Here is a 20,057-nt window from a genome sequence, read left to right as displayed (position 1 = left end):
AATGAAGATGTTGAACAGGTCTGAACACAGTATTGTCCCCTGGGGTACATTGCTAATTACTGGCCTCCAACTAGGTTTTGCACCACGGATCACCACCCTCTGGGCCTGGCTGTTCAGCCATTCTTCAACCCACATTACTGTCTGCCCTACCACAGGATCTTATGAGGAAAGTGACAAATGCATTACTGAAGTCCAGGTAGACAGTATCTACTGCCGTACCCTCTACAATCAGGCCAGTCATTTCACTGTAGAAGATTTTCAGGTTGATCAAGCATTAGTGATTACATGTTAACTACATGTGATGATATTCTTGTGGTAGATAAGAAATATGGTTCATTCAGAAGTTTAGGGAAAGATAGGGGTTTATAGGGAAAGTCTGTAAGCAGTAGTTCTTAGATAATAGGTTGAACAACAATTTCATGTTTGGTGTGATTGAAACATGCAGGAAATCATCTGAGTTTTCTTGATATACACTGACAGAAGAATTCAATGAATAACACCCTTACTCTGCATTTCACCCAACAGTTCCACTCATTACAACAGAAAAGAATCCAATATTTATCAGTGGTGTACCTCCTCTTTTCTTGCATTTTCACTCAGCAACTGGTGAGGTCAGAGCAGAGTTGTTCTATTGACAGACATTATCTCTCCCTTCAAGCCTTGACCCAATTCTATCCTTGAATCATCACAGTTACAATACAGTCCTACCCATTTGTCCATGTGGAGTTCAGCAGTATTTCCTGGCATAATAAGCAAATTCCAGTTGTAATGTAAACCAGCTCTTATTGTATTTTATCGGCTTACTTGTAAAAAATGTGTTGAAGAAACTTTAAGATTACAAGGTCAAAAACTAGGAAGTACCTACATTAATAAAATTTGCCTGTACAGACCAAATTCAGATTCTTAGAATATGTCCTTCATGGTATAGTCCAAAATCACACTTTTTTTCCTTATGACTTCATGTAGTACAGCTCTTGAAAAGTCATAATAGAACACTGATAGAAAGCTGATTAGCTTTGATCAAGGATCTACCTTCAGGTATCTATAGTTGAAGCATTTGCTGATGCTTTCCATGCAACGAATATCACATCTTCATCCAGGTGCAAGAGACCCCAGGTCTTTTCAGGATTCTGATCCTTATTCTCTGGTGGAAGGAAATTTAACCTCACTTGTAAGACACTACAATACTTTGGCTTTGAATATCAAAAATTGTCTTAGCTTGGTGGATGTCATTTACAGCACTAGGCAAAATTTCCACCTCCTGAAGTAAACAGAAACATGAATTCTTAGAATCAAAGGTTAGGCAGTAGTGAGTTGGAGACCACTTAATGGAAAGTATGGAAGACTATGTTAAAGCAAATGGAATAGATTATGGACTCTATGGTGTGGCCAGAGCTTACAAATTTGAATGTGGCACTACCTTGCTTTAAATTCTACTTCTTGCTTCAAAATATTAATATAAGTTTTAGTATGGACTTTAGTCAGATACATTTCAACCAGCAGTGTATTGTTTTTTCTCAAGGCTCAAACACTTTGGGGCAGGACAGGGGAGAAGAGGGGAGGATAAGGGCATAGAGGGGAGTGCTGTGTTCCAAGGTGAAGAATGGGTGAATTTTTCTGATTATTTTTTTTTCCTAAAGAACAGCAGTTTTGAAATCTTTGGTGTCTGGTTGATCCCTCCTGTGTTAAAAGACCGTGAAAGGCCATCAGAAGGAAGACTTCTCAGTGATTCATTAAAGAGGAAGGTAAAGGAGAAGAAAGGTATACATTTATGCTAGACTTAAGCCTGATCATCTCAATATCTGCAAAGAGAGAAGGCTAAGGCCCAGAAATGTGGTTAAATTGGTCTGTGCATGAAGAGCTTGTGTTGAAGAGAAATGGACAGAGTGCCTCTTATTTGTCTTTAAAACACAGCATTCCAACAAAAAAAAAATCTTTTTAGCCACACATCACATGAATGTTATCTATGATGCTGTTAGCCTGAGGCTTTCTGTTCAGGTAGCTTAACGTAGTACTACCAAGCAGACACTGTGAAAACTTGCTCAGCAGAGCTGGCTGATAGCAGCAGGAGCCCATGCTGTTGAAAGCAAGTCTTCTGAAGGCAGCTAATATACTAGTAAGATCTTTGGTAAATCCCCTCAGCTGGCCCAGAGGTCTGTGCGAAATTACTCCTCCATGAACTCAAGGAAAGACTTGGGTTCTGGAGATGATGAGCCAGAAGTCTTCCTTACCTGGCCTATGGGCTCACAGCCCATTTGTAACAGGTTCCAAGTTTTCAATTTCCTTGTCCAGTTGGTCCAGCCGGGAAAGTACCCCTGGGCTAAATCAGTGGATTTTCACACATGCTGCAAAGTGACTTGGATGGAAGCAATAGAAGACATTGGTCCCTGTATAGAGGAGATGCTCGTTGCTCTTTTACAACACAGTATAAAACATTCCCTAGCCCAAGAGCCTCCTGGAAAGTGAAGTGACTCAGGTAACTCCCGTGCCTGGTAAGACATAACTGAAAGCCACTGACTGGCCCCAGCATGTGGCCCACAGTGTGCTGTACAGGAAGGGTGTGCATTTGTTTGGAGTTAAAGGAGTTCCACCAGGAAATGATGGCGCTTCCAAGAAATGACTCGGGATATTTATTACCTATGGAGTGGGTGCCAGGCATGGAAGAACAGCATCCTACCTGACTGAGCCAAACTTAATCACCTTCTTCTTCTTTGGCAGCAGAGGCAAAGTCAACCATGCTGAAACTTGAAACACATTTGTATGATTTGCATATTTCTGTGACGCTTGAGCAGTAAGTGTTTACTGCTCTCATTATCCCCTAGAAAGATATACAGCAGGACTGTGAAATTGGAATAAAACAGAATCTTACCAGCAAAAATTGACATGTAATACACTGCAAAGATAAAGAAGACAGTGAACATTAGTGTAATACTTTATGTGTCTTCATATATCATTCCATAAAATATGTAATCTAGATAATTCAATACAATAGCATTGGTGACATTCAGACTCGGTCTGAGAGCTTTGTATTTCAAATCAGGGAACTAAAACGCCTCCTGTTCCCAGTTTCCTGTCCTCCAGTGTAATAAAAATAGTAGCAAATTTCCAGCTTAGTAACAATTTCATATGCATGGCAGGTGAGGCACCCAGGTCATGGTGTCTTCAATATAGACATAATTTTCTTCACTTTTTAAAGCAGTCTATTGTGTAAACATACTGGTTGTGATGGTCCAGGAAAATATATATATATATGTATATATATATATTGCATATTTTGGACTTTTCTTATTATTATTCTTCTTATACCTTCCTTCTTTGCAATGATTAGGTACTCTTTGTTTGCTTGGCCTATGCTCTTTCCTTACAACTCCCAGTCAATCCTGCATACCTTTGATTTTCCAAAAACCTGTGGCTGTTAAAGGGATCATGTGAAGGTGTTTAAATTATGACTGGAGCAGGCATGCCCAAATTTAAGCATGATCAGGTATCTGTGGCCTGCCTGGAGAACCCTTTCTCCTGATGAGTAGCACGTTGGTGAGTAGTTCCACTGACTTAAATGGGATGACTCATGTAGGCAACGTGCGTTGTAGTTATGAGGTTGAACACAGGTGGAAAACCAAAAGGTGTACGGAAATTCTTCTCTGTTGAGTGTGTGCACCCAGTTCCTGAACAGCATGAGCAGCCAGTGCATGTGTTCACAGGTTCCTCTGTGGCAATGTGACCTGCCTGATTTGTCTATGCCAGGAATAAGGAAAAATATCTCTCATCACCTTGCAGTACCTGTAGGTCAATATCTGGATTTTTAACTGGGATTTTTGGAAGGGGAGGAGGGAGAAACTGCACTCACCAAACTGGACAGAGCAACAGAGTCCCTGAGAAATCACACTCCACGTTGTTCTGCTATGTGGCATTGGTGATGTGTTACAGCTGAGAGCTCCTTTCTGCTGGAAAGAGGTTGGCCTGAAGACCCAAAAGCCTATCCACGACCCCAGTTGTGCTGATGGAGGGGGGGCAGGCTCCAGCTCTTCATCTGAGCACAGCTGTTGGTGCCAGCCAGGATGTTGCCCTTTTCAGACTTGAAAATACAAATGAAACGTTCCGTCATCTGCATTGTATGCGTCCTCACTTTGTTTTGTGAAAAGAGAAAAAGCAAAAGTCATGTTAATAAGGTCCAAAGTAAGCACAAGCATCTTTTAGGCCCACAGGGGAGACCAAAGCCCATTCAACACCGAGCCTGCTGCTGTCATTATTGCTATTACTTGTGTAAGAGATACATTGGGCATTATATTGCCCCTGTGGCAATGGAAACATAAATGCAGCCTGTTACTCATAGTTATTTCAGCGCAAAACAGGATGGATGTCTGGAGTTATCGAACCCCAGGCAAAGGTTGTTCCTCTTTAGAAAGAGTATTTCTGTGGATAGAAAGTGCCCTAGCAAAGAGAAACTGTGCAGCTGCACCAATGTCCCCACTGTCAGGTTGAAGTGTGCTCACACACCTCGTAGTGTGCTGTTTAGGATCCTGCAGCACAGCCACTGACAGTGCCATGCCTTCACGTTGCTGCTCACCGAGCAGGCCTCTCCAAAGGAAGAGGGAACCTTGACAGCTCTGCCAGAGAAAGAGGAAGCAGACCCTTTCTCTTCCTCCCCTGCCTACAGGCTTGAAAATCCTGGTCAGTCTCTGTGTTGGCAGGAGGGAGGTTGTGCACCCTGCATGTCCTCTTCGTCTCCCACAGTGGCTGAAGCAAGAGCCACAGAGTGGGAACACAAACATGCCCTTCTGTTCCAGTAGCAAAGCTCCCCTGCCCCATCACTGTTGCCATCATCCTGCTGATGTGCTGCACCTGGGTGGCTTTTGTGGCCACCCCATGGTACTGGCATAGGCAGGGGGACAGCTGAGGCCTGGCAGGTGGCACAGCACAGCCCGATGTCTTCAGCAGCACTGCCCCGACTTGCACCAGAGGAAAATCTCTTCTCTGCCTTTGACAGAGTTAATGTATTTGCCTCCCTTGAGACAGGGACAGACAGGTCTAATGGTAATTATTGTTATGCAGAAAGTTGAAGTTAATCTCTGTTTTCGCATGAGTGTAAATGCCAAGGCCTGCACACGTGTGTTTTAGAAGCAAAGAGAAATTATACACTGAACTGATGGCATTTCATTAGCATTTACATTATCTTTTGGCCCGGAGGGCTCCACAGAAACAGGGACTCTCCTGCACAAGGACCTTTATCTGGGGCTTTATAAGCGCTTTTTTTCTTGGGTCATGAAAACCTCGGAGGATGGGGATGACACAGATCCTGTTCCACTGCCTGTCTGTCCTTGTGGGGATGAAGTGTGTCCTTAACTCCAGCCTGAATCTCTCTAGTTTCAGCTCATGTCCATCACTGCTCACTTTTACACCAGACAGTGTTGGGGTGCTGTCGGGCGCCCCAAAACCACCTCTGCTCCAGGCCGAACCAGGCCTGGCCTGGAGCCTCCCCTCACAGCAGTACTCCAGCCCCACCACCTCAAAGGCCTTCTGCTGAGCTCTCTCCAATTAGTTGATGGATCCCCTCTACCAGAAGGCCCCAGATGGGCCCCAGTGCCTGCAGGAGGCCTGGTGGGTACTGCACAGAGGGGAGCCCCTGCCTCATGCCCTGCTCACGCTGCCCCAGTGCACAGCTCCCAGAGCTGCTCCCCAGGGAATATTTTCTCAGCTTCCAAGAGCTTGTGTCTCAGAGATGATGAGTTTATGTTTAATAGCACTTGAATCACTTTTTGTTCATGAGTTTATCAGATTGGTTTTGAATTCCATGTAAACTTTTACTATCCGCAATGTCCTGTGGTAAAGAGTTCCACAATGTAATTAGTTAAATGGTGTGTGAAAATGTACTCTCTTCATGTTTGAAAATAATAGGGGTTGTGTTTGAAACTACCGCTTTCTGGTTTTACTGACACTCCTTTCTTCAATTATGGGAACCAGTGAATAATTCCTTAATCACCTTCTCTGTTCCACTTATGTAGAGTGTATGGGACTCCACCACATCTCACCTCATCACCAAACTGTGTGCTTTCAAACACCTGCCTTGCTCTTCTCTGTACTTTAAACCAGAGAAGATGCACAGACAAGGACTACACAAGTTTTACAAAAATGTTGGTGCAAAGTGACAGTTTGGCAGAGAAATATTCTCAATTTTATTCTCTTTTCCTTTCCCAAGAGATCCTAGCACAGGTTTTGCTGTTTTGGTTGAGCACCAACCCTGCTGTGTGCAGAGCCCTGTATTCGGAACGTGTGATATCACCCTGAGTGGGAAAATCCATTGAAACCCCATTCCTGCACCAGTGCAGATCAGGCAGGGTTTTTCCTCCCTGATCTCCTGACTCCCTTGCCTCCACGCTAGTGTCCTGTTTGTTAAGCTAAGATGCCTTCCAGATATATTCTGCTGGGTAGTTTATTTCTGCTCTCATCTTCTTTCAGGCTGCTTTACTCACTCCAAGCTTTGTCCTTCTGGCTTAGAGACAACAAGGTCTATGCCCCAATAAAATAATAAAATACTTTTTTTTTTTCACTATTATTATTATTTTAAATTAGGCTGAAATTTTTATAGCATCTCTGTACGCATTTCTTTCTGCAGCCCTACTGATTGCTTTGAGCTTCGTATTTAGGCCAAACTCCCAAGATTCAGTTTTTGGAGTAAATTCCTTCAACACATCCAGCCTCACAAAAGGCAAAAGCTATTAAAAGGCTGTAGGAGAAAGTCATCATGTGAAGAACAGGAAAGAAGGAACAGGAACCAGTCCATAGCCTGCACCATGGTAGCAATCAACCTCCACTGTCACCATTTCAGTGACAGGAAAGTGGCTACAGGAAGAACTGAGTCCATAATTTGGCATTGCTGTTACACAGGTGGTCATCTGGTGCCAACCCAGGTAGAGTCTGGCCGTCCGCACTCTACTGGGAACTTAGTACCTGTGGGATCAAACTGGTGCTGTCTTGAATCAGTGTTTAAAAGGAACAAAATCTGTATTCATTCTGTTACCAGAGAACACTAACATTTATGAAAGTGGCATGTGATTAGGCCAGCAAAGCACAAAACCACCTTTTAACTTTTTTTTTTTCTTTCTATCAGTGACTTTTTCTCTGTCTGGTACAGTGTCCATATTAATATTCACTCTGATTTCTGTGAGTCCTTTAGGGTTAATTTGGTGTGACCAGACTGCCTCAAAAACGTCCAGGACCTGTGGTGTATTATGTGTAGGGCCTCAAGGCGACATTACTTGGTGGAACACCCTGCCTGCCTAGCCTGGCAAGAAGGACAATGCAGGTCCTGTGCCCCAGCTCAGATTGGGACCACCTGACTTCCCCAGGGACACAGCCTGAAAGGGACAAAGGGACAGACACCTTATGTCCCAAATAAAGATCTCAGATAAGACAGTGCTCTGAAGTTTCTGGAAAAAACATCTTAAAGACATGACGTCTTTATGGTTCTGCCATAGCTTTTATGTACTGCCCTGAACAAACAGCTTCACCACATCATGCTTCAATTTTCCCCCTGTTAAATAGGGAGCCATTAGAGTGATCTCTTATAAACTAAGAATTATTCCAATTAATCCAAGAGAATAGTGCTGTTGATAATCTTTTAAAGAACTGACGACATTTCTTGGAGGAGAACATTAAGTTGCTTACTGGTTAACAGAAGGCACTCGTAGATGTTAGAGCTAATAGTAATTAATTGGCTATGTAAAATCACTGATGACTGAAGAAGCTGACTCAGATCCCACCTCTTTGTTTAAACTGGTCTGTAAATTCTTGACATTTTTGTTTGGTAAGAACAAAGACAAACTGCTTTAAATGTAACCACAACCTGTAAACCTAAAACGCAACATCTGAAGGATGGGTCAGATTTTCTGTCGTGTGAGTGGGTGCAGCTTCTAGATTGAGGTTGAGAGGTTGGCTCAGCACTGTCCAAGATGCGAGCATTTCCTCTCTGAAAGAAAAGTGGCCTTTCTTCATGATGAGGAAGTGCAAAATATCTGGCTTAAGGCCAAGGGAACAAGCTGTTAAGCTGTCAGAAATGTACATGCAAGGGTGGGCATCTACTGCAGGAATATGCAAGCTCTTAAAGAACATGGGGAAGTGGGGCAAAGAGAGATTTCACCATGGCCTTCAGTCCAAAATGCAGGAAATTAAAGGCAATGAAAATATCACCCTATACAAATGAATGAAAGATCATAAACATATAGGAGTAGGAAAGCTCTTCACCTCATGTGCAAATTTTGCATAGGTCCAGAGGCACAGTGCAGCCACAGGGGACTGAACATGCCCCCCAAAACATTTCAGACACCAAGAACTGCCAAGCACCCCCCACAGCACCTTATAAAAATGCAGAAATACAGATGTCTCTGACCTGATTGCATGCCACCAGACATGCACAGCCAAATTTGTTGTTAGACAAATAGCATCTGCATGCTTTTTACAGATAAAATAGTGACCCTGAGACATTGGTACATTCATCCTCAGACAGTCTTTTCATTACATCCATCCCATCCAGACCCTCAGACAGCTCAGGCTGTGATACGTGGGGTCATCTTGGGTGCTAGGGCACTCACTTTGCTGCCCCAAGGGAAGTGAGGGAACAGAGTTTCTTTCGCTGTGTCATATTTCAGCCTGCCAAAGCCATTAGTTTACCTGAGAGACATGGTAAGTTCTGAAAATACCATTTCAAAACGAGGCCTGTCTTCCCCGTGTTGTTCATGGGGAACAGCATTTGCATTTGACTGCTCTGCTGATACTTAACTATTTTAGTTTTACTACAGTTACTACAGTAACTCCTGCTAGCTAATTATTCTCTCCAAACTAGTTCAGCTTTTCCTCTAGCTCTCAGCACTTTACTCGGGGCATTCACTCCATTACTTACTTTTGCCAGAACACTGGGATCTGTATCAATGTGACTTATTATTTTCTTGAGGTGTCCCTGACCATCAGACACTTCATCAGATTCTTTAATATCTTTTGCATCCTGTTGCTGTAGACAAGTCATGCACCTGCTGGACCATCTGCAGTTGCAGACTGCAATTCAGCCCACGCACACAAGAGATTTCTTTATCCATTACTTCGCACTTTGTTAAATGGTATCTGTCTGTACAGAGAGGCTCTGGTAAGGATTCGAACTAAGGCCAGCCCAAGACCTGAAAGTTTCAGAAGCAAAGTCAAAAATGATTTTGATTCCCGCTATTAAGCCCGAAGGACTCCACTTCTACCTCCAGGAGATGAAAGGAGCATGTGGGAAAACCTGGAGGGCAGTGTGGCATGCTGAAGGCATGCTGAACCCTGTCCATCCTGCATCCAGAGAAATATGTCTGAGGTAGTGCAGGGGCACCAGCCAGCCTGGCTGTCCCGGACTTCAGCACAGAGTGGGGGAGTGATGGGGCTTTTGTCCTTTTCCTGCCAATTTTCTTGCCTATTCCCTTTGCCTCATGTTAGTTTCTTGCTCACATTTATTGAAGAGCACTAAAAAGTCCTGCTGTAATCACCTGACACATTCATTTCTGTTACGCTGTTTATTTTTTCTTTCTGCCTGTCACAAGGCAGCCTGTTGAGGGCAGTTTTTCTGTAGATTTATTAGACAATCCAGCAAAACATCCATCTTTGCATCACACTCCCAGAACTCTGCATTCATGGCAATATTTTTTTTCCAATTTCCTTGCCAAGTGGGCTGAGAGTAGAATGCTTCTGGTTTCTTTTGTTGCATACATGACCCTGAATCACTGAAAACCATACAGCTGAGTGTAGTGTTCACAAGTAATTCAGTTGTTTTTTTGAGTTTCTTTGCCCTGTGTTCAATCTCTGTAACATGACATTAATTTCATTTTGGATACAAGTTTCACTGCCTACTAACAGGATCAAATACTTGGCAATACCAAATAAGAAGTCTTCCCTTATTTGCCATAGCTTCAAAGAAGGCAACTGTGGGTATTGTTTTGGTAACTCTTAATAGAACTCACTGCAAGTGTGCTCTCCCCAGGGATACTGTTCTTGGATAACTCTTACTGAGCCTCACAAAAGTGTCTTTCAAGTCATTTGGAGGGTTTGCATTGTGTTTTGTTTGTTTCTTTGTTTTGTTTTTGTTTGTTTGGATTTTTTTGTGTGTGTGTGTCCCTGAGCAACTGACACCTTGTCAAGAAACTTCACAAAAATCCCTCTTCTTTATTTTCTCTCTGAAATATGTTTTTATCACTAATGCTGCTGTACAACCTCTTGGTATCCATACATTAGTTACTGATGCACCAGAGAAGATTTCAAGGCACTTTTTGACCCCTCCCACATTTCACTAATAGGTTCCTACCAAGTCATCAGGATTTGCATTACTCTATTCCCTTTGCTTTTGCTGTAGAGTGTTTTTCTCTTTCATGACTCAAGTGACAAACGTAAGGAATACTGACAGCTAGTAGGAGGCTGTCCTTCATTCACCTGGCTGGATAATGAAACCTTGGAAAAGAAGGAATAGTTAATACCCCTTGATAGAGAACAGAAGTCGGTGCGCACCAAAAACAGTGGCCACTGTCAGTCCCATTATTAAGTTCAGACTGGTTTTGTTTATAATATTACCTTCCCATCTGGGAACTCAAACGTTGTACCTTAGGTGGCTAGGCATAAAGCTGAGGTGGTGCCTCTGGATTACCAAATTCTCTGCAGTGCATGTGACAGTTCAGGAGCAAATTATAGGATTAAATGTGTTTGCTTAATGGGTCAGCTTAGAACTATGCATAGTGATCAAATTAGCAAATACCAATTTCATGTTCTCCCTTCTAACTGGCATATCCACAGTCCTCCTATGTGTTATTCATGAACAGAACAAGGTCTGAGCTTGTGGAAAAGCATGTTTATTGTTGACTTTAACTCATGAATAAACTTGCAGAAGGAATTGCCATTAAAATACATTCTTTTTCTGCTCAATGAGGTGATCCTACAACATTCAATGTTTTAATAGCAAGCCGTATAGTCCTAGTATGTTCAGGGTAATAGGATTCCTGTCTTGGCTCAGTTTTGAATGTTTTATGAGTCAATTAAAACCACTTGAAAGAATTTAGTGACACAGGCACCACACATTTTATTCCCTGACAACTGAGCTCTGCATTGTTTTCCTAGGGTTAGGATTAATGAAGGTTTTTAAAAATCTTTGCCCTAAAGGGAAGTACCCGGATCCCAGTTATCTGTATTTTTAAGCACTGAAACTTGGCAGCCAGGGCACTGTAGGAATTTTTCAGTGATCCAAAACAACCCCAAATATACATGTATTTAGGCCTTCAAGGGTGCTGAAGTACTGCATTTACTGGGACCTGTGTGGCCCCACAGCATCCTGAGTAGTATTTTGTGTGTGAGAATATGTGTGCACGTGTGTGACCTGAGGATCTGGATTGAGTTTTGTCTAAAGAGCACCTTGCAAAAAGTTTTATCGAGGAAGTCACATCAGTCTGATTACATAAGAGCACTTACAATGCCGAGGGTCTCCATCACGACTCGCCACTCACAGTTCCTTTAGAAAGGGAGGAATTAGTCAGCAAAGAGCAAGGATATTTGCTATCTGTATTAAAATAGGACTCATCTGGAAATAGTCATGATGCATTAGGGACAAATTTTCAGGAGTGTAAATCATTATTTCCGTGGACTTCAAAGGAACTGAATGCATTTTCCACCCTCAGGGATCTGACCTCTGGATTTTTCTTCAACTTTCACACTATGTTCGCTACCTTTCTTACCACGCCTTTTGCCAAACAAAGTTATATTTAGACCTTGCTCTAATATTTTATGCTGAATCCTATTTTCCCACCTCCACCAAGCGACACACAGTAACTTCATTCATGATTTTACACAGCCATGAAAACAAAAAGAAGTTCTTTTACAATGTAGTTCCATCATCCCCCTGGCAATCTTCTAACAGGTAGATAGCCTGGTGATTTCTGGTGTCCCAAGAGGAGGAAGCAGGAGAAAGAAAGCATCAATGGAGGTCCGATGACTCTAATTGTGGCAGAACGACTGTGGCAGAACCTCACACTGTGTCTATGTACATATGGAAAAAAAATGGAAAGTATTTAATCTGAGAAGAAGAAACAAGTTCCTATAAACAGATCACAACCAGTGCTCGCTTACAGATCACCGAAGTCACCACATGCTTTCAGAAATATGAAACATCATGCTCCGTTGAATCCTCAGGCACTTGAAAAATTGCATGCAAGACAAAAGTACATAAAACTGGTCATACTGGGTCAAACTAAAGGCCTGTCCAGCTTAATATCCAGTTTCTAACAATGGCCAGGAGCAGACTCCTAAAGCAGACTACAAGAACCAGGCATGTAGAGAGTAATTTTCCATATTTATGCTCCCAGCTCTTGTCTGTCAGCCAGGTGCTCTGTTCTTAGGATAACTACAGAGCACCCAGGTGTATTTGGGGTGCGTTTCCCACACACACACACATACACACACAGTTGGCAGGGTTCAAAACAGAAAAATAAATAGGTTTTGCACTGGCCTGTCTGCAGGAAACACCCCACCTGCTCCCCACCCACCGGGGTACTGCACTTAACGCAATGTTGAAACATTATTTTTGAAGGCTTGAAATAACTGGATTTCCCTGGGCTTTAATTTACCACTTGACTAGTTTCCTATTTAACCTTTCACTTCAATCCATATTTCACAGCATGAATTTATACCCCTGCACAGCATATTTCTCTCTTTGAGGCAAGCCTACCAAAACTATCTTCTGCTTGGCTGTGATGGGAAGAGCATGCAACTTTCTGAAACAACTCAGTGAAAACAATGTACTCAAAGAAAAGTTTCAGAGAAGGTTGAAGCTGAGAAACTGATTGGAGGAAGGGCACATCAGACAGATTTTAACCAAAGTTCCACTTAGAAAGGCAAGTGCATGAAAACTTTCTAAAAGAACCTTTTCCAAACCTCATTTCTGAAAGGTACCTAAGACTGTGCCTAGCTTTAAGCAAGGGAGTTACCATAGAAATACTCCTATGCTTAATAACATGATGACTGCTAAATCAGGGATTTAAACAGGGACATTGTAATTAATCACAAAGATTTTAACAGCTTGAGCTAAACAGTCAAGACTTGCTAGCTGAAATTGTAATGCTATAAATTTCTTATACACATAAGGCACAGCAGGAAACTTTACAAATGGTTCAGGCTTTAATTAGGCACATCTTAATTATCTTGTTGGATGAAAGACCTCAAAACCAAGCTGGAGTGACTATACTTCCTCTTTCACAGTGTATTTATTCATTTTTGCTTAGGATTTAAGTAAGAGGATTTATGGAGAAGACAAAGCCCACACAGAGAGACTTCTCTCCCAACATGCAATATATTCTTGTTTACTGCTGATCGTCTAACTGATTTTCGTGGGCAGCAGAAGCTGCCATTGAATCACAGCAGTTCAGAATTAGCTGTGAATATGTGTGTATGCACACGCATGTGGTGAGGTATGGAGATGAGAGAAGTCTCATCCTTCATTTTGTGTATTAATGACAAAAAGGGATCCAAACAATTGCTGCATTTAAAAGCAGGACATTTAACCGAGCTCTCCATGAAATCTACACAGAAAGGTACATCTGTGTGCTTGGCCTATGGAACTAGACCTGTTGGTTTTCTCAGGCAAGAGCAAATACCTTTGGTCCATCCAGTTGCAGTTGTCTTGCCACACACTGGTCCAGAGGCAGGGGAAGCATGGCAGTGGCCAGAGCACTGAAGTGAAAGATAATGTGTTCTGAATTCTAGTTTCTTCTTTCCTAAGTATTTCACCAGGCCAAAATTTGTGACCTGAGTGCCTAAGAGTCTGGTAACTTCTGAGAGTTGAGATGTACATTTACATCTCTTCAGACAGATTTAAGAACCTGAGCTCAGGTTTCTCCTTCTCAAGGAGAAGGTATTTTCCATCATCAGGCTGTTACCACAGGCAGGAGGGAAGGAGTCCATCTTGTTGCCATCCTCCCCATACATTTCCCTTCAGCACAGAGTTAAAAGTGTCCTAAGCTTCAATGGGACATCTTTTATTGTTAACCTTTCTAACGTTTGGTTCTGTGGCAGCTTAGCAGACATGACTGTTATGAATTCCACTGCCAGGCACCGAACTGTCCCCATGCTCTAAATGGAGAGCCTGTGTGCCTCTTTCGGGGTGCTGCTTTGGTCACCAGACCATTAATAGTTTGGAGCTACAAAGCTGAGATCTGTTGGGTCTAAATCCCCTCTCAGTTCTTTTCCCCACACGGCCACAGGGATGTTTTGAAGACAAGATATCTTGCAGATTGCATTCCACAGAGATAATTTCATGAAGAAGGCTGTGACAACCTTGGGTGGCAGTGGAGGCAAAACACATCCCGGCATGTTTGTGCTGCATCAAATGACTCCTAAGGGAAGCTGATTGCTTCACAGATCCTGTGGGGTAAAGGCAGTGTGAAGTGGATTTCTTGGGAACCCTTTAGGCTAACTAAGTCAAAGCACAGTTTGTGAATGCTGACCTTGTGGGTGCAGCCTTCAAAGGTGCTGGGAGTGATGTCCCTTCTGACGTGTTGCCACAGCAGCGAGAGACGTGTGATGGCACTGACAACCATGGATTCATGCCCGGAGAGTGCTGCTCCAATTTTGAAGGCCTGTGGGCTTCTTCTGAGTGACCGGGATTATCATCAGTCTAGATCCAAAACAGATGTGCACTTAAAGTGAATTTGTTAAACCACATTAAAGCTTTGTTTCAGCATTTTTAATCAGTAGTGGTTTTAATGTGATTAGACTTAATTAGCTTTCCCAGTGAATTGGTCTGAACTTAAAGATTTTTTTTTGTCCTGAATGAGAATATCTACATATAAATTAAATGAATTCTCAATATCCACTTACATATGTATATATATATATATACATATTTCCATGAGAACACAATGTGTGGATGAAGCACTCATCACATCAATGAAGTGAGAGAACTGTTAGTTCTATTGGTGCTGGAGGAGTTTACTGCCTTGTGGATGTGGATTAAAACAGAGGCTGCCACAATTATTCATCTGAATATATTTTCACTTTCTCTGTCTTTTCATTTACTTTATTTTCAGGGGCCATATTATTGGATATAACCAGTGATGTTTTGAACAGGAAGAAAGGGCCTCAAGTTGCACCAGGAGAGGTTTAGATTAGATGTGAGAAAGAACTTCTTCACAGAAAGTGTGGTTCAGCTTTGGAGAGGCTGACTAGGAAAGTGGTGGAGTTGCCATCCCTAGGGGGGAACTGGGGTTGTTTAATCTGGAGAAGAAGAGGCTCAGAGGAGACCCCATTGCTCTCTACAATTACCTGAAAGGAAGGTGTGGGGAGCTGAGGGTCGGCCTCTTCTCACAGGTAACTAGTGATAGGACCAGAGGGAATGGCCACAAGTTGTGCCAGGGGATGTTTAGGTTGGAAATCAGGAGAAAATTCTTCTAAGAAAGAGTAGTCAGGCATTGGAACGGGTTGCCAAGGGAGGTGGTGGAGTCACCATCCCTGGGGGTGTTTAAGGAAAGGCTGGACATGGTGCTTAGCGACATGGTTTAGTGGGTGACATTGGTGGTAGGGGGATGGTTGGACAAGATGATCTAGAAGGTCTTTTCCAACCTTAATGATTCTGCGATTCTATTTAAGAGATATGTGGATGTAGTGTTTAGGGACATGGTTATGTGGTGGATGTAGTAGTGCTAGCTGATGGTTGGACTTGATGATCTTAAGGGTCTTCTCCAACCTAAATGATTCAATGATTCTGTGTTTTTCAGCAGTGTAGTAGCCTGTAGGAACTAGAGCTTAATATGTTTTTTAATTAAAATAAAGCTTATATTCACTAATACACAAAAATATTCTTTTCATGCACTCCACATTGCACGTTAATGGGACTAGCAGTTGTAATGAGAAGATCTAAAAAGTTCTGAAACAGGAAATGTTAAAGGATCCATTTATCTTGTTGTAACAGTTTCCTGAACATTCACAAACTGAGTCCATAAAAATTGTTGGTAAATTGGAGGCTATCATGTCTTGTTTGTAGCAACGTATATACAGACACATGTACAAACAACTCCAAAATGTGCCATTTCCTGAAAAGAGACGTTAGTGAGACGTCATCACCTGTCACGATTGCTGCTGTTGCCAAAGATGTTGGTTTGTCAGCTTGACCTTTAAACTGCTGTTAGGATACTTTTGTTTAATCAAGATTTGCAGCTTTAAAAATGTCAGTAGAACAAAAGCTACTGTTGTCCTGACCCAGCTGAACAGATGTCAAAGAGTTGTTATTTAGCTATGGACAAACTTCCAAGTCCAACTTAAAACGAAAATGTATTTTGTTCATAGTTATGGTAGGGTACATCTTTACCTTTTATTTCAATTTATGATGATGTTTCATACTCTTTTCTGCCATCAGTGGAGTGGCAACAAGCAGCTTTAACTTTTACTTAGGTTTAAGTCCAAAATTTGACTTATCTTCATGTGTTTTAAAGGAAAATCAAATGTAAAGAAAAAAAATTGGCAGTCCTCAGACAGATTTAAGAGTAGCATGTGAATGGGGTTAACCTATGAGCTTTACTGATTCAGGAACCAAATGAGTGCATTTTCTGTTAAAAAAAAATAAAAATAAAAAATGTCTCAAAACACTTTATACACTTTTGGTAGGGCATTGGAGACTCAGAGTATTTGTAGTTAAGCTCCCTTTGTATGGCCAGTGCTTTTGTAAAAAGGAGCTTAGAGAAAAAAGCAAATCAGATTGTTGACGTTTTACTCAACTGTTTGTTACTCTGGAACACTTTTTATTTATTTTTGTTTACTGATCAGTCTCTTTTGCCCTGAATTGCATTTTGTAAAGATGTTTATGTAAGTGAAAAATTAGACTTAGCAGCATTCCGCATTCACTTTGCGTGATGTAAATAATTGCACGAAGTCCAGAGAGTCCAGAGTAACCAGACTACCAATAGTTGGGTGAGCTGGCGCATAGGCAGAGCTTTATTTTTATTCTGAGGAAGTTCAGATGAAGAAAGCAAGGAGATGAACAAGTAAAACTCCATACATGGTCTCTATGTGCTGTGTGGTGGTGACAGCTGGGTAGGTCTCTTCTTCCTGTCCTATGATGAAGTGATGCATGTGAGAATTTGAATTCTATCCCCTGGGCATCTGTGTAATCTTTAGGAGGCCACGCAACAGACCTCAGCTATGGTTCCTATTGCAATGAAATGGTGTAGATGGTCTCATCCACCTAACTCAAGGAGTCCTAAGTGGCCTTTGAATGCAGGAACTGATGGAGTGCTTAAAGGTGTTAAATCGGCTGCTACCAGCTCTGACAAAGTACCTCACATCTGGCAGCAACAAAGGAGGAGAGACAGGCCTCAGTGTTGTAAGCAACTCCTGACTCTCTCTCATGGGTGCATGCAGAAGCAAATCTCACCTTTGGTCTATGACATGTTGCCTAAAATGAGTAATACACATCTTTCTGGAAATTATAGGCTTATTTCTGGGGCAGATTCCTGGTATGTTTTTGAAGAAATGACTCCCATTTCTAGCAGAGAAAGTGACAGGGAATCGGGAATTAGGCCTTTCATTTCTAGGCCTTAATTGTGGACGAATCCGTAGGCTTTTGGGGTCTTGTCACAGTAGCAGACCCTCAAAAAAAAACCCAGTGGTAGTGGTCCGACCCGTGTTCTGCTCACAACACACCAATGCTGATAACTCCCCGGGAGTTATCTAATAGTGGTGAACACGGCCGGAAGGTAGTGTTTACCTTGAGCACTTAAATTCTGCGGAGTACAGAAAGCCAGGTCATATCCAAATTATTTAAAAGTACACTCGGTTACCGAACACCGCATCTTGCATTTTGCCAAAGAAGGCTCCCTCCTTGCTGAGTAGTGACCCCTTAAGGAAAAACAGAGCTACTGCCGCCAGCGGTACCTCGCCGTCGCCAGCTGTTCTGAGATGTGCTTTCTTGTCCCCTCCCTGGCCGAAGTTGTTTCCCTCGTTCTCTGTTCAGCACATTGACGAAAGGATGTTATAACCCGGCGTGTTAAGAAATAAAAGATGTTGCTCAAATGCATTGAGAAGCAGGTATTCTGGAACTTCTCGAAATATTTATGTCAGGAATTGTGCCCATGTCCCTTTCTTCTTTTTTCATGGTCTGATTTGTTCATTGATGCTGCACTGCCAGGCCACTTTGGTTGTCTACTCCTTTGCTTTATCACAGTTATTCACCCCTCTTATTTTAATATAGAGAAACAACTTTAAAATGTATGTTTTTTTTGTTGTTGTTGTTGTTGTTGTTCCAAAGTTCAAATGCTGAAATCCCAGTATCAGTGGTTAACCACAACTTCCTCCAAAAACTTCTTCCTCCAGGGAAATATCTGGAAAAAATGAACCCTAAAACTTGCAGACAGAGAAGATGAGGAACTCAGTGTCTATCAATTTTGGAGTGTTTAATCTTTCTTAGGGTCTGACTTGGGAAGTTTTTTTTGAATGTTTTCTATCAAATAATACTGGCAAACAATCCTATAGCACCCTTTGTGCATGGTGGTTTTTGTAAATGTTTTTGCGGTGTAAAGGACATGTAGAATAGCCTCCTCAAGAGTCAATCACTAAGAACTGCTAAGTAGCAATCCTAGATTTAGGCTCTGATCCTATCTGTTTGTTTTTTTTTTTTTTTTCCCCATTGCATAACCTTTCCAAGCCTACGGGAAAAAAAGAAAAAAAAAACACTTCCATTGAGAGGTTTCAAGTAGATCGTGCAGATCTTTTCTAAAACTTCTCGGAGCATTGCATTTCCTGCCTGATTGTGTAATTACCTGCTCCAGCGGGGAAGGCGGCTCAGGTTAGCCAAGCACCCCTATACAGAGATTCTAGGACACGTTTTCCAGACGATAGGGAAGTTCAGACCGGTGCATTTCCACTGTTAGCAGTACTTCAGAGCTCTCTCAGGTATGGCTGCACTGGGTGCGGTTTCACCCATGGGGTGAAGGCTTTACCTGACCAGCTCTCCCGTGCCTACCGGTGGCGGGATACACAAGCAGGAACGGACCCGCACCGAGAGCAAGGGACGCAAGTCCCTGCCGCTGTGAGACCTTCCCGGGGCAGGATCCCCCTGCTCAGCACCAGGTGCAGGGCTGCACTCGAGCCTTTGCAAATCCCTCTTCCCCCGAGCATCCGCCGCAGCCGGGGGGGAGGGGGGGGGGTGGTACCGCCGCTAAACCCCGCAGGAAGCCGCAGCTTAAGCAGGTGCGTAAGTGGGAGCACGCAAGCACCCTGAGGGGTCACCGCAGCTGCACCCGCCTTCCCCCCCGTGCCCCCCACCCCGGGGCGCCCCCGCCTCTCCCCGGGACCTGCCCGCAGGTCGCCTGCCGGCAGAGCCTCCCGCCGAGCTCCGCCGATCAGCGGGGCGGCCCCAGGCAGCAACACCCGCCCCCCGACCCCCGCCCCCCGCCCCCCGACCCGTCCTGCCCTGCCCTGCCCTGCCCTGCCCTGCCCCGCCAGGGCCGCGGTGCCTGCGCCCTCCCCGGGGCTGGGGCCGGGGCCGGGACCGGGGCCGCCCCACACCCTGGGGCCGTGCAGGCTCCTCCCGAGAGCAAGCGTGCGGTGCCCGGGGCGGGCATTAGCGCGGCGTGTGCCGAGGGGGTGTGTATGTGGGCTGGAGTTTATTATTATTATTATTATTAAGAAAGAAAGGAAAGGGAAAAAAAAAAAAAAAGGGGGTGGAGGAGGAGGGAGGGGGGTGAAGGAAAAAGGCCCGGAGAGGAGTTTCCAAAAACTTCCAAGGAACTCGCTGCTCCAAGTCCCAGGCGGCGGCGGCGGCGGGCGAGAGCGATGCTGGAGCCCCGGGCGCTCCGGGAGCCGACAGCGACGGCGGAGGGGGCGGCCGCGGGGACGGCGGCGGCGGCGGCGGCGGGGAGCGCGGGGCCGCCCGGAGCCGGGATGGCCGAGAAGAAGAAGGATGGCAAAGCCAAGAAGGGGAGGAAAGGCAAAGGGCCCGGCAAGAAGCCCGCTCCGACGGAGGAGGGCGAGGCGCCCGGCTCCGCCACAGGTAAGCCTGCCGGCAGGTG

General features: G+C 43.8%; 1 protein-coding gene across 9 annotated transcripts in view; it reads left to right on the top strand.

The window, feature by feature from the left end:
* Positions 1–20,057, top strand: part of NRG1 (neuregulin 1) — a 471,972-nt gene that overhangs the window by 268,806 nt on the left and 183,109 nt on the right. For 2 of the 9 annotated variants that reach the window (XM_083818941.1, XM_083818943.1), the window contains exon 1: positions 19,495–20,038. The exons of 4 other annotated variants lie outside the window; for them this stretch is intronic. In XM_083818941.1, the coding sequence (XP_083675067.1) occupies positions 19,822–20,038 (217 nt within the window). In that variant the 5' untranslated portion in view covers positions 19,495–19,821. Of the gene's footprint in view, positions 1–19,494; positions 20,039–20,057 lie in introns of those variants that run through there. 3 more of the 9 variants (XM_083818945.1, XM_083818940.1, XM_083818946.1) reach the window with 2 other exon arrangements.

Source organism: Anser anser, assembly GCF_964211835.1.
Source record: "Anser anser genome assembly, chromosome: Z".
Classification (NCBI taxonomy): Eukaryota; Metazoa; Chordata; class Aves; order Anseriformes; family Anatidae; genus Anser; species Anser anser.
The sequence above is the reverse complement of the archived record's forward strand: the minus strand, read 5'-3'. Positions and strand labels throughout refer to the sequence as shown.